The sequence below is a fragment of the Haemaphysalis longicornis genome, unplaced genomic scaffold, assembly GCF_048455015.1.
Source record: "Haemaphysalis longicornis isolate Haplotype H1 unplaced genomic scaffold, Haemaphysalis longicornis Haplotype H1 scaffold_10, whole genome shotgun sequence".
NCBI classification, from domain to species: domain Eukaryota; kingdom Metazoa; phylum Arthropoda; class Arachnida; order Ixodida; family Ixodidae; genus Haemaphysalis; species Haemaphysalis longicornis.
Genome location: NW_027526204.1, coordinates 54,842,528 through 54,858,128, shown reverse-complemented (window position 1 = coordinate 54,858,128; position 15,601 = coordinate 54,842,528). Strand labels below are relative to the sequence as shown.

The 15,601-nt window shown below is 45.6% G+C and overlaps 1 protein-coding gene across 1 annotated transcript in view; it reads right to left on the bottom strand.

The window, feature by feature from the left end:
- Positions 1-6,353, bottom strand: part of LOC144159839 (protein Skeletor, isoforms B/C-like) — a 48,204-nt gene extending 41,851 nt beyond the window's left edge. Inside the window, exon 1 of the mRNA XM_077691508.1 lies at positions 6,187-6,353. Within this exon, the coding sequence (XP_077547634.1) occupies positions 6,187-6,353 (167 nt within the window). The remainder of the gene's footprint in view (positions 1-6,186) is intronic.
- Between the last annotated feature and the right edge of the window lie 9,248 nt (positions 6,354-15,601).

The window sequence follows — 15,601 nt, the reverse complement described above, 5'->3', positions numbered from 1 at the left end:
TGTATAGAACAGTTGTTTTGGCGCATTGAAATGACAAAGAAGTTTCCCCTGAGCTGGTGTTATGTTGAAAACAGGTCCCCACATAAGCATATCTGTCCTCCTTGTGATTCGGCGGGCCTCATTATTTTTTATCAATAAGTGACCACCTTTTTTTGGCATTCGCTCCCACTTCCAAATGAACCGCCTGCGCTAAAATCATTTCTCTGAGAAATTAAGATCACTACGTCTTTTGTTATAGCACTACTTTTTGAAGGATAACCACATTGAGACCATAAAGAAGCAAAAGCTTCCAACTTCTGAAGAAAAACAGGTTTTGCTGTTTGTTCGGCCGATTTGGATTCCGCTTTCAGGCAGTTTATTGCTGTGAAACGTATACTACTGCTCTTTGTGCAGAACAGAGCGCGAAGGCGATTCAACTGGGGTTGCAGTGTTACGCACCTCTTTCATAAATACGTGCACGTTCTACTTAAGCTTCATATCTGCGTGCCCCACAAAAGCTAAATTGAATGGCGCGGTGACTTTGGGTTATATACGCTCCAAAGCAAAATTAAGGCTCATTTCCAACCAAAAGGTCCCAATAACAAAACGAGTGAGTTTGTGAACATCAAGTGGCTTGGCTATTAGAAAGCTCGTAGCAGAACATGCCCAGTTTTGTGGCTGGATTTCGGCGGGCAAATGCATAGAGTTGACAAGATGTCCCTTGGCGTGGGCCTACAACCGTCTGGCCAGTACTGCGGTGAGCAGGGAACAGACGAGTGCTTTATTGAACAACTGTTCCAAAGTGCGCTCCTTGCCTGCAGCCACAATGCCGAACCCCTTTAAGATATTCTCCACAGAGTTGAAATATTTACCTATTTGGAGATTATATTTTGAGGCAGTTAATATCGTGAGTTTAATAGCTTCCCCGTAACAATTTATTTTGCTTTGTGCTCAGATTTATGTGCTCAGATAATATTTCGATCAACATTCCCGAATGAATCATTGTAAAATTTCACTCTAAGAATACTCTAAGCATCGTCAGATACTTTGAGACATATAGACATCGTAGCATGTTATTTGCATATGTCACTGCTTAGCCGTTTTTATGTAGTTTACGTGTAATTATTACGGCCCAAGATTGTGCCGGAGGCAGAGATAAAATAAATGCATGAAGCATGCGCCTCTACGCATAGAAAATGCACCTACGTTAACAGCACTAACGCATGCGCGACATACACACACACACACACACACACACACACAGACACACACCCACACGCACGCACACACACGCACGCACGCACGCACGCATTACCAGACATATTTGACGAACCTATACAAACCAACTTGGTCAAGTTCAGCTTACAGTAATTCCGTCACTTTGTTGCGAAATTTCTACGGTAAATGCACGTACGATCGTGATGGCGTTGTTTACTCCAAGAACGTTAGTAAGAAGGCCAGACAATGCGTTCTGTGATGGCGCTTTTTTGAGCAACGTACGCAGACTAAGGTGAGATGAAATTGATGAATACTGAAAGGACTGCCTGGTAGTATTTCTTTTTCATGTTCGCTATGGTGCACTGTTGAACAGTTCACTAATAACAGTTTAACAGTTCACTGTTTAAACAGTTCAATGTATAAAGTACGGCCAGAAAGAATTATACGTGCATCCCGCACAGTTTTATAAGTACGTTTTTTACTGCCCGCTATTAACACCAAGCTTCCTTCTCATTAAATACGAGTGGACATAATCGGCAGTAATAAATCGCTTCCCAAAGAGCGATGCTAAATTTGAGAAGGAAACTCTTATTTCAAGTATATTTTCAGGTGTACACGTTGAGGTACTTCCAGCAGTCTTTATGCCTTAAAATGGTGGAGGGTCCATATTGCCAAATGATCGCATTACGTGCTATAGCGTAATCTCTATTCTTAATAAAATCGATATGTAGATTTTAAAACGTGCATCCAGGATTCACCATAACGGAATATGTGATCCGCAGTGCGCGGTCCCAATAGTAACTGAACTTAGCGTTCAGGGTGTGCTACGGCTCCTGTAATCACAAATTCATTGTTGATCGTTTTTATAACAAGGAGTCGTACCCATTCCTAAATGTTTTTATGGGATTTAAAAAGACACTTCGCATCGGTTGCTTAGTTTGTACTTTGCACTATTTCTTGTGTATGAACACTACGGAAATGAAGGAAATATGAAACAACGTCAATCATGTTTTGTTTGAATGTTCCTAACAACGGTGTTATGTTCTCCCCGAACAAAGGCTGGATTTAGGAGAGGTAAGCTAATTGTTCGCTACGTTTAACACTCCTATTATATAAGCTGTGTTCCGAACACATCTAAAGCTACTTTATTCGATGTGCTGCTTCAAATAAATAAACAGTCAACGTATCGACAAACAAACAGCTTTAAAAGCATCAAAGTTCAATTTCTTGACCTTACCTATTGGCTCAATCAACGATAGGTAGAAGACGCGGCAGGTTTTGTCATTAGTGACAAATATGAGATATTCCACATCGTATGAATGCAATGATGACTTTTTAGGCATTGGTCTGACTGAAAATGAAGTATTAAGGGCTTGATTTTGTATTACCAAAACGCGGTCCAGCCTCATCGTTACGAGATATTGCTTACATGAAATAGTTGAAAAGTACTCCTTTAAACGCTCCTTATTTAGGTGTACACGCTTGCCGGATCACCCGGTTTCTACCGACATAAAATGCTCAAACAGTCACTCCATCCTCTCGAACCTTGCTCTTTGTGTCAGCAAATATTACTTCGTTGTCTCCAGGACAAACCCAAAGAAGCGAAGGGTAGACATGGCGCAGGAGCTACCAGCCATGATGTACGAGAGGCGGTGCGGTCGTATGCTACCTCCGCGACAAAGAACTTAACCGGAGAGGGAGAAATACGATCACTGTGATTCATTGCGGGCCTGTACTCGGTTCTTGTCTTGAACTGGTTCCAAAAGTGCTATTTTTAACAATAACGGCTTTCTTAATATTGTTGATATCCTTAAATCTTTCGCTCGCATCTCGGTTCAAACGTTCGACACATACTGCATTCGTGGTACAAAATACCGGCTTCATAAAGAAGCATAAAAATTCTTCCAATTTTATGCCTTTCGCACAAAAGAATTATGAATGATGTACTCAGTTCAGCCCTCTTGAGTAAGTGGCCTTGATATTTACAAATAGCTGACAGTATGAAAAAAAAAGAAAAGAGCCTTTCAAACCACAGCGAAGTACTGGCTAGGTATGCCCCGCTTATCGTGCTTTGCATGCCAGAGCCATGCCGTAGATCTGATATTGTGCTTGGTGTATATCGTGCACCCCCCCAGACACATGCACCCTGAGAAAACAACGTCAAAAGGGAGGCCCTGCGGTGCCTGCTCTGGTTACGCCAGCTGATGCTGCAGAAAGCAGTGTTTTCTAGATGTCAAAAATTGTGCGTATCAACCCAAAGTGGCAGTCATTCTGAGCATTTTCATCCTTGCTAAGGTGCCACCCACTAATACATAGCCAGGTGCGAAATAGTGCTTCGTCAGTTTCTAAAATCACAGGATACGGCGGGAGGCTGCAGTAGAAAGGCGCAACCGCACTATAGGTGAGGTGTCCTTGGACAGAAACAGCATTTTTCACGTGACGATTATTTGGGAGCTCCCGCTGCCTACATTTTCCGCAATGGTATATTCAGCCACACTACTGGCCTGCGGTCCACTGCGGCTGTATTGCCACTTGTCAGGGCGGCGGCAAGGCAAGAATTAAGCCGAAGGTGTTAATTATTTCTGGGTCAGGAGAGACTACCACACGGAAGTAGTTATCGTTACATTCAGTGCTGTAAAACTGTCTATTGAAACTAGTTTTTTCTTCTTTGAGCTATAAGGTATTCGGTGGGAAATAATAGGATTTCGCCTTCTCAGAAGGGTTCGCGAGGTGTTTCTAGTGCTTCGTATTGGGGATATTTTCTGCTATCGCGGGCATTCTGCAAGAAATCAGGGAGGGGGGGGGGACAGTTCTTGATTGTAAGGGCTGTTGCAAGAAGTACAGATGAATATTGCAGCATTATTGATCGTGTAACATCTATTGTTATTAGATTTAACAAAAAGCAGAAGTTTTATGCACCAACCACAGGTTCATCTACCAATGTCTACTTATGAAGATGAGGTTGTGGATGTTTTTACGGAGACATTGAAGTGGCAATTAATAAAGTAAAAACCCGTACTCTATCACAATGGGCGTCTTCAATGGAAAAATATGGCTACAGCAGGCGAAGGAGCAGACGTCGGGAAATTTGGCTTAGGCTCTAGGAACAGCCGGGGGAAACACTGATTGCCTTCGCAAAAAAAATAGCCGTCAATTTATGAATACATATTTCCGCAAAAAATAAGAAATAGACTTAGAAAGGCCGAAATGGCAAACAAAAGGTGAAATTGAGTTCATTTTAACAGACGCTCCACGCAAGGTACGCGAAGTACAAGTAATCGGCAGTGTCAAAACAAGTCAACGCAGGTTGGCCAGAAGCCGCGTCCGTCTGGATTTAAAAAGGGAAAGAATCAAGCTGCTGGAGTGAACGAAGCCTAACCTGCTATCCGTAGGAACAAAAGTGGGGGACTACAGAGCGTTACCTGAGAACGAATTCTCGGTGTTGTCCAACCAACACAACAATGTGAACACTGTCAAAAATCATTCCATGAATGTGGTAACCCAGTCAGTAATAACCATAGGACTAAAAAAACAGCAATGTGAGGGAGAATTATTACAGAAAACCAAGGACCTTATAAAAAGTGCGGAAGAATGTTAGTTCCCAGTGCCAGAAACGCAAGACAATTTGCCGAGATGTCCCTGTTGGTCAAGAAAACCAGGATTGCCTCACAACCATATATTCAACGGAGCAACAGTTCAATCTACATTGTAGTGGGATGTTCGAAAGCGACTAGAAGGAAACTCTCTGCTGGAAACAATAGACTTTAAGCATTTTGGAATGATAATGGCACAATACCAAATGATAGCCCAAGAATTTCATGCAACACTGTACGCATATGGCCTTGACTAAGAGACACGTTTCCCCGCTACAGATATTGGGCAGGTGCGCCGTGTTGTAACAGATGAGGTAGCAACGGACCTCAAAGAAGTGACGAAGGGCAAAGCTGCGAGAGATAACGGAATTACGGCGGATTTATTGCGCCGCGGTTGGGAAATTGTGATCACAAAGCTTCGAGACCGATTTTCAAACTGTCCGAGGACTTAAGCGATGCCTAAGGCTTGAAAAAAAAAGCTTATTAGTTCTAGATTAGAAAGGTGACGCTGGAGAGGCAAAACACCACAGTCCTAGCAGCGTGCTCTCAGTTACCTACAAGTTATTTATGAAATTGCTCGCGACCACCCAAGTGCCACCTTAGACCTTCAACAGACACGGGAACAGGTAGGGTTAAGAAGAGGTTTCTCAAATTTAAACCATATTCACCATATCAGCCAGGCAATCGAAAACATTTCCCAGCAGTGTCAAAACTAGAGTTAATCAAGTTGAGGCTAGTCGCCAACTAGTTCGTCAAATTGAGAACTTCGGTTACTAAGGATAGGTTTTACTTTTTCACTTAATTTGATACATTCGATTATATACTGAAGCGGCATCTAGCAAGCTTCTGCGGCGCCGTATTTGGGAAGCGTGAATGATCCGAAAAAAAAAATTGGGGCCCACGCGTGCGAAAAGAGGCCACAAACACTGTTACCTGATCAAGAACGGCCCACGGGGGACAACAAACTTGTTTTTCAATTAACGAAGAAGTCGATGACCCTTGCTTGCTTGCGCTTTGTATGCAACAGTCGCACGCTTTTCTTGTAATTTAGGAGTGCGTCTTCTATATCCTCGTGTGTTCAGGCAAACTCCGCAGCAGATCAAGGGCATCCATTACTTGACCCGCTTCCGGCAAGGAAGCTTGGGTATTTTCAATGTCTTCTACAGCGTCTTCAGCCGCCACCTCCTCCACGCTTCCTACAAGCTATAAAATATCGCTGTCATACAAAACTTACGTAGTGACTGCGTTTGCGTCGGGGCTGACATAGGCTGAGAAGCCTATTCCAACGGGCACTTCATTCGCTGAATGAAGACGCTACCGGGCATCCTCATGCTGGTGTTCTGGATTCTAGCAGTCCGGCTGAGCTACAAAATTCAGCGTACAGAAGCCAGCAGACCTGAAGTAGCTGACAACTTCCGACTGCGTCGTTGCTCTCCAAGCCGCAACCACCACCTCCACCGCCCCCAAAACGCCGATATTCGTCTTGCGCTTCAGCTCTAGGTTTTCAGGAACTCTTTCGACAGCTAGACGGCTGTACGTGCACTTGGCGCTAATATTAATCATCTCATACAGAGGCTGAACCTCAAATATTGTGTTTGGAGGAAACAGCGAAGCTTCACGTCATTCAGCTCGACCGTAGGCACATAGTGCACTGTGGAATTGTCCAGCATAGGCGCACTTTCCTTTTGTGAAGCCGCATGTGGCTGTGAAATTCTTCGAGCCATGTAGTGAAAATGCCAAGTGAAGTTCAAGCTTATGATTTGGTCATGTACTTCTCGGAAATCGTTCTTAAGCCTTTGAAACTTTTCCGCCTAGCCATCTTTCCGATGACACGTCGGCCTCTTTTGTCGGCGCTGTCAATGCTCACACAGCAAAAGAGACAGCCTCTCTTGGTCTCTTAAACCCCCGTGGCACACCTGTGCCTTCAGTGTCGGTGTTTTTTGAAAGATTCCTATGAAGAGGCCTCTCTCGTCGGCGAAGTAGTTGCCAAGGGGGTGGGAGGGGAGTAGATTCATCGAATGTTGGGCATGTTTTCTGGCCCGTTTATCCATGTCCGACGAGCTGGTCTCAAGGTTTAGCGGTGCACTTAGTTGCACACACCAGCACCGCGCATGGAAGTAACTCTTCAAGCTGCCCTGTAGGCTTCGCATCCTCAGCTTACAAATTTCAACATGAGTCCTAGCAGATAACAACGTAAAATAAGGGAAAAAGCACGGGAACTACTCGCAGTATGGTGGCGAACGCACAAACAAAGCACTCCTGAAAAAAAAACCGACCACCGACCGAACTGGAAGCGCGCCAGTGCCATCTCTGCTGTGCGAACGAAACTCCTGCTGGCGTCATCTGGGGATTTCAACTAAAAATAACTCCTCTTTTGCACCGCGCAGTCCTGTTAAAGCGGGACAAAGGTGCTCCGCGATTTTATCGTTGCCGCGCAATGAATCAATTTTGAGGCGTTCCCTAGAGCAAGAGTGAACACTTTCTGAGCTGCGTTTTTGGAGAGAAGTTTCGTTAAATCGGGACAGATCATAAGAATGGTTTTGTTATTCCTAGTCTTAGTGGGACCAGGACATCTTTGTTAAATCGGGACTTTTGTTAAATCGGGTTACGTCAAGTCTGGTTTTGACTGTGTATTACGATATTCGAAATGGCATTTACAGATTACGAAACAGCATCTGACTGAGTGCCCAATCTAGCGGTGATAAAGGCGTTACGTGATCATCGATTCGAAAAGAGACACACTGTGCTCATTCGTGATAAGTACGACGGATGCATTGGAACTGTACTGCTTCAACAAAGAACTCGTCAGTTTCCCATACGAAAGCATATCCGGCAAAGGGACGTAACAAACATTTATTTATTCAATGTACCTTACAGGCCCAGCAGGGCATTGGGTATGGGGGGCTTGTATGGAAAATTTCGGTAAAATAGCCAACACAAGCTATCAAACGATTAGATATTTGACACGTGTGCAGTAACAAGTTGAAGACAAGAAGGACAAACGAAGGCCAGCACAACGACCGTCACAAAAAAAATATTCGCAAGAAATAACAAAACCAAGAAAAACACAGTGGGAATACTGAAAAAAAGGGGGTTGGGTGCTATATCCCATTTGTAACTGTAAAATAGAATAAAAGGGGCTCAAGGGGACGAACATTAGCATTCCTGTTATATAAACAAATGGTTCTGCAAGTGATGAGGGAATTGTTCTGATTTAGTCAGCTACGCGACATAATCAGCAGGATAGTTCCCCAATCGTATATAGGGAATAATCAAAGGCGTTCGTGGTGTTGTAGATATTCGCGAATACACGTTGGTAGTATTATCTTCGGGATGGGGAAGCAGAGCTAGTAGTGGGCAACGTGGAATTTATGGTGCTATGACTGTATTCGTAAAAAAGGCATAGAAGAGCGATTTGCTGGCGAAGATACGATGGCTCTAGTGAAAGAACCCTTTTTGTTTAACTAAGAAGCACTATATGTTTAACTTCCCTAGTTTTCATTAAGGTGAAGCCGCTTTACTCGGAGCCGATAGGTGGGTCCTCCTCGCCACCGCGCACCCCTGCTTCACAACTGTTATTCCACGTGCCACTACAGAAGCATCGTGCACAAGCAGTGCAGTCAGCTGATGCGAGGGGTAGCACCGTTATCAGGTGATAGCCCAGAATCATCAGTAGCACAAATTTGCATAAAAACAATGAAATGTTGATTCCACCGAACGTGTAGCCACCACCGTTGCCACCTCAAATTCTCCCTTGTCGAGTAACTGCGAATCCGTCCTTGATAAAGAGCAACTGGCCCATTTGCATCCTGGAAGACCCCCCGACCTCCAGCACTGGCTCTAGGGGACCCCACCACCGCTCCCTTTTTGACTTCCATCGAGAGACGGGTGCCCATCTCTACTTGTAATTGAGTTATTTTATGACAGCGGGCATTTTATCGCAAAAAACTGGCCCATGTGGAACGTCGACGTTAGCCCATAATTTTGTTTCAGGTTGAGAGGCTTTCCGAGTGACATGTTGGTGGTGTATTTCACGCCTAAGCATGTGCGTATCACCGGTTGCTGGTTTATGCGTGCACAGACTGGGTGTGGAAGGATGGCGGCGTGCGCGCACAGCTATGCGTACTACCAGTACCGATTACACGCTTGTTGTGGTGGTAGGAGATTTCGATGTCGAAGTCTCACTGTTCAATGCGATCTGTCAGCTATTCATCGTGATCGATCAGTTTGAGTTTGGCCTTAGTGACTATCTTTCGGCCAAGACGTTATATATGACCACTACCAGCGGGCAGCCTGCCCGCCACGCGGTAAGACAAACGTTCCGCGTGGCCGTGTCTAAAAACCCACTGTTTTCAACATTGGTTTTGTTGGCGTCTCAAAATTAGTACCTCCGGGCGTCGATATATCGCTGCATGCGGACGACACCTGCGCCTGGTGCTCGGGGAGAAACCACCGAAGTATAACAGAAAAGGTGCGACTGACAATCCGAAACTTGGCACGATAGCTAAAAAAAATGTGGTCTGGTTCTGCGCTGTGATGGCATTTACAAGACGCGACATGTCTCGTTATGCCCAGATGTAGCAGGCTGCACCATTCTTTATTTGCGATGCCATTGGCTCATGTGCACTGTGTTTGACAAGGCAATGTCGTGGACCCGTCATATTTGCTGCCTGAAAGACAAACTGCGTTCTTTCGCACACATCCTACGGGCGCTTGCGGGGATTTCTATCGGCTTCCCGTGCCTTCGCTGCTACCATTCTACAAGGCATTCTGTCTCATCGCCTTCGTTACAGCCTGCCTGCACTTGGCACACTGTTCAAGAGCTGCGTGAAATGACTAAAGGCACTACAGGAGCAAGATCTGAGTATTTGCCTGGGTCTCCCTAAGTGCACTTCAGGGACCAAGACACTTTGTGAAGTAAAATGGCTCTTGGCCACCGCACAAGAAAAAGGTGATTCAAAAACTTAATCAAGGAATAGTACACGTGGGAAATTATTGTTGTTTAGCGGGCGACAATTTTTTAAACACCTCGTTCACTCTCACGGGCTGCTAAAATATGTTTCAGCATGGGTCACAGTCATGGTGGCCAGCATTCCGCTTGGTGGGACACGTACGGCTGGTAGATCTAAAAATTCTGATTTCAAACATTGTAGGGCCGTATCAGCAAAATCATTCTGGGTTAAGGTGTTCTCCATGATACCCTTCGATGTGATATAAAAAATATACTCGAGAAAAATCGGTTGTCTGGATCTTTAGCGGTTAGATAATTTCTCTTATTTTGCAAACTACTGATCCAGGAGTAGTCGGTCATTATCATCAACATCGTTTGTTAAATCCCTCTTCTGAAATTATTCTGACCAGATTCCTACTCGGCTGGTAAAACCTCTGCGAACAGAAGTTCATAAACATTACCTGCACACGGAACAAAATAGGTTCAGAGCAACATCTAAGTGCACTACAAAGATTTGAACAAAGCCAATTCTGGTTTTAACTATTTTTGCTATCTTTTTGATGCCGCTTAGGGTAAACTTAATCGCGACCATTGGTGATACGCTACGGACATAGGCTGGAAAACTAAGTTGTGCATTGGTGAAAAGATGCTATGAAAATATTCATTACGCAATTTGTGCTTGCTGTTTCTCGTAGAATAGTACCAGAGGAAATTTGAGTTCTTCCTTTCTGCTTTTGTCTGCATTTGCTCCTTGTATTCTGCTATTGTAAAAAGCTTCTGATCTCTTTCCTAAAACTTATCGCGTACATCCTGCGTGTCACGTCTGTTGTATATATAGACTGAGCCATAGAAGGAATATAATAATGTGACAAACCGGAGGTGACAAGGAAAGCAGTTTTCTTTACGAAGGTCCCGTTAATATACCTGTCAAAATAATGTCCTTTGACGTCTAATTCCATCCTGAAATGAGAAGAAGTGGCGAAACGTGCTTTTATGTAGCATGTGCTACTGTTATTTCTGATTTGTAGCAACAATCAATGCTGGATCATGCTTACCTTCTTGCGATAAGGTTGAATTTATTTTCGGACTTGTAGGCCATATAATATTTGCAACAGAGACCTAGTATTCGCTAGGGCAGTGTTTTAGCCGAGGAGCACAGACGATCCAATACTGACGCAACTCAGGACGTAGGCTATGGCTGCACATGATTGCAGATGTTTGTAATATCGTGAAAATGTGCCCTCTTAGTGCACCGACGTATAGCGTCATCAGTGCCGTAACCACTGAAGTTCAGTGGCACAAGCACTATCTGGAACCTGAAGTTGTTCCGTTACATCGCATGCTATTTCGAAAGCAAACACGCTGCCTTTGCACACCTTCGCTCCTATGAAATGCGAAAAGGCTAACATTGAATGTAGGCCTGGGGTTACAACCTGTCGGAATTGCGGTACTGTGATTTTTTGGGTTCAGTAGTCAATACTCATGCACCATCTGTTACAACTGGAATCGTTAATATTACGATAAAATACGTGTTTTATGGAGTCTGGTTCCTGAGTAAAAAGATTTCGTTTTTCTATTGAGCCCTGTACAAATAAGAAACACATGATAACTCGACCACCAGAACAGTTGTGCAGCACGTTTTCACATAAAGGAATACAAGCGCCAAATACTGTACGAGCTTCACCGAGTTACTGGGTGGATCTCAGATTCGAAACTTGACATTAAACGTTTGCACGAGGCAATTCCTGCTTGGATGCGCCCCGAATTCTGCACAAAATCTACCCAGTAACTCGGTGGAACTCTTCTGGGCCCCTGCCAAGCAAGGGCTAGGGTAATGAGGGGACACAAATGCCGGCCCGAGATCTCACACGTCAGACCGGCATGAACACCTTTTACTACGAAGGCGTCAGATCTGTCAGAGACAAGCTGATTACTATTAACGAGACCGCATAGCACAACCGCCTTTCCCGTCTTATCTAATCGGCAGGCTATGCATCTCATCCTCAACATAAAGTACGAACACGCTTCCAATGGGAGCCTTCCCAACGAGATTCCGTCTTCTTCATATTTATCCGTAACAATTCCCCTCTCCTCAATGACCCTTTTGTGGTGCACTTGCATCGCTTACCCATTGCATGTGGAATTCGAAAGCGCTTAGCAACCTGCCCCCCCCCCCCCTAATAAAAAGCAGCGAGTAGTGGGAGTAGGCGCCGAGCTTTTGGTGGCACTAGCTGCATTAGTTGGCACTAACCTGATGGTCGCCCTGTCTCATTACCCTATGTGTTCACAATAAAGTTTTATCGCTCTCTGTCTCTCCTCAGGAGGCGCCCTGTCGACGCTTGACAGACAAGTGGCAAGAGCGATTTCGGACATTCTATGGCTTACACAGCACCGCTACCGTAGTGGTGTAGCAAGAATTAAGGGGGAATATTCTCGGTAAGTGATAGGATGGAAGGTATCTTTTAAGGCGAAACTGTTCCTCCTATAACTCAGCCAAGAAGCACTGGCCGCGATCACCACGTGCTCGTTTGGCGTTCTTGACGGCCTAGCTCGGTGCGCTGCTTTCACACCCGTGAACCACTCGAGGCACTTTGTTAGGGATGTCCTCGGCACGTGATGAAGAACGGTGGCTCGAGGTGTTCCCTTCGTCTTTAAACCTCTGGTTTAGAGAAGGCCCATAAGCGACACCATCTTTTCCTCCACCATACCATGAAGTCATTTAGACGTGCACGTTTCTTCGTTCAGTAAATAAAGATTGCTTTTAAAATACTCAAAATATGTACGAGTAGCGTGTACAGGGAATGTAGTGATTTATACCACGGTGGTTGCAGTGTCAGCTTCCCGTTTACTTCCTGATATTGCGGTTCGTCTCAACGTGTCATCGCATTCTACCTTTAGCCGCGTTCTGTTAAAATTCCATACCTTTGGGCTCCTATGATTTCTTGAGTCAACCCTAATGGCTCCCTGAATGATGCATTGTCGCCACAGTCGTTGTTGCCTGATTTCCCTGTAGCCACAAAAGCAATACTCACCACGGGAAAAAAGGTCCCACTGACTAGTAAGGAAACAACAAGCAGCTGATTCTGTAGGGTAATTTTATCCTTGGTAAAAAAACGCGAACTCTTTATTCATGCAAGGAGCCCCTAAGAACAAGGCAGGCCATCCGCCCACAGCAAGACGGCCCCGTCTAACGGCCAAGTGACCCGACAGCATGACCATGGTCATGCGCAGCCACTTCTAACGTGACAAAACGTTCAATTACCGAGGCGACGATGACTGCAGCGCGTAGCCGCAGACAAGCAGAAAGCACTAACCTTGACACGAAGCGCACACGCGAAACTCTATAGCGACCTAGCTTGGCATCTAAGTGCTTGCCGGAGATCATGACGCCTCAGCCCTTGTAGACACGGGATCTAACAAATTGTCTCTTGAGCGGATTATTCGAATCAGGTTAGAAAATTACGACAAACGCCATGTCCCCGCATCCCCACAGCTGGAGGCAGTGTCGTCAGAACCCGCGGAATTTATTTGTCGCGGGCTAGTTTAAACTGCATTACGTACCCGCTGGCGTCTGTCACAATACCCTGTTGCTTCTGTGACATATCCTATGGCTAGACTTTGGACCATCAGTGCTGATTTTAACGACAGTGTGTTAAATATTTCGCGCAGGTTAAAGATCCCTAGTTACTAAAAATTAACCCGGAGCTCCCCACTACGGCGCTCCTCATCACCAGTGTAGTGTCGGCGTGATAAACATCATAATCAATCAATGGGGCTCATACCACGAATTTGTAAGTGACGGTGTTTTTAGCCGAAATGGCGTGCAGAAAAAGTTTCAGCGACGATGTCGCCTTCCTTGCCGTGGAAGCCTGATTACCTTGCTCCCTGTCATGATGCTGCTCTCGACACCTGATTTGTTAGAAGGAGTAATCATGGCTTGCCCCCGCACGGGCCACCTTGAGTAATCTTGGTGGGGGTATTGGGGACACCGCGAACCCCCAGTGCCCACGCATAAGTTGTAACCTACCGTGACGAAGTTTTTAAAGGTGGAGGGTTAGAAACCACAAACGGTGTCCGTCGGAGCCCAGATTAAGATCCGGGGGATGGGCTCCCTGTCTGTTTACCAGGCAGGGAGCTCCGGGACCTCTTCAGCTGTTAGGGTAAGGCTACAGAAGAAGTATCCCCGTCCTCTGCTTTTATACTATGCTATATGGTATTCTCACAACCCCCGTCCAAACATTATCGGTCCCTGAAAAGGGGCCGCACCGAAGTTTCCTTTCCTCCTTTTTTGTTGATCTCGCTCCCTAAACCCGTAATTTCTCGTGTTTTTTTATCATGGAACCTCTTGATAAGACAAAGCTTTTAACTTCCCAGCCTTTGTTTCTGATTTCCGAGTATCTTAAAAGCCTTTTCGCCAAGTTGTACAAGGCTAAGAAACTGAAAACGGGAGAACACCTGATTGAGGTAGATAACAAACAGTAGTACACTAACGTCCTCGCACAAGCGCGCATGGTTGATGTTGACATCAAGATCACACCCAATCGCAGTCTTAATGGCTGCTAGGGTGTGATATCTTAACTGGGTATAATAAACGAGACCGAAGCAGATCTGCTCGAGGGCCTTTATGACCAGGCTGTGATAGTGTTTAGGCGGATCCCCTTAAAGGGCTACTGAAGCGTTTTGAAAACCGGAAACCGGACAAAACTCTACTTTTTAAAATTATTACATTGGTCAGTTTATGCCTGTAAAGTTTTTTTCATAATTTTAGCTGGGGGACAGCGGTATTTGTCGTTAAAGTTGACACTATGCTCCGCCCACTGCTCCCTGCCGCATCGCCAGAAGAGCGAGAAACTGAGCGGCAGCGACCAGAAGTAGCGTCATATTCGGAAGACGGCCAGCGCCGTGCGCCGCCGCTTCGCTGTGTCCCAGTTTTCTGGGCGAAGTTCCGAAATAGGCAAGCGTGTAATATGCACTTTATTAATCATCAATGTCTAGAGTTGATTCCGCGTCGATTTTTAACCATAATGCTACTGCGTGATTCCCTAAATCGACTCCTAGATACCAGTGATTTCCTACCGGAGCGCCCGTGGCTACTACCTTGCCTTCACGAGTAGTCGCGGGGCCGGCCGTGTCGTCGGGTGCTTTGTGCTTCATACGCGAAGCGACGGGATCAAACAAATACGGAGGTACCCCAAGTTCCTGATACATTATTATACGGGAATTAGAAAATTTGTGGGACCACAGCGCGCTGGGCCTCCCGAACTTCTTGCTCGTTTTCCCGATCAACGTTGTTGGCTGTGACGACAGCGTAGCTGAATAGCTAGATTTTAAGAAGAAATCGAGCAAGCTGAAAGCATGAAGCGTTTTCTGCGTGCGGAACCGGTCCGCACACTCGCCGGTCGTGAATGCCCGTACGGCGCACGAAACGGCTCGCACCACACCTGCCGCGGCCGCGACCGCTCTTCGCTGCTGTCCAGAATCAAGGCCGTCGCGAAAAGCAAGGTAAACGTGCAAGAGAGGGTGATAGTGTGGGGAAAATTGTGCTAGGGATTGTCATTCAAGGTGATTTCGAAAGAGGGGATCGAATTTGTATCGCGATGCGGAGTGCCGACCGGTCGCGGAGGCTCGTCGACGGCAGCAAACGAACCTGCCCGTGTACGAGATGCGGCGAGAGGCCGATGGATGGAGTTACCTGCGCGCAAGAATGAGCACTGCACCGATCGCTTGAATGACTAATATCAACGTAGGAATAAGGTTCCACATGCGAGAAAGGGGATGATAGTGTGGTGAAAAACTGTGTTAAGAATATTAATTCGCAATTGTAGAGATAGCAGCGACCAACTATCTCTCTTGGTGTTAA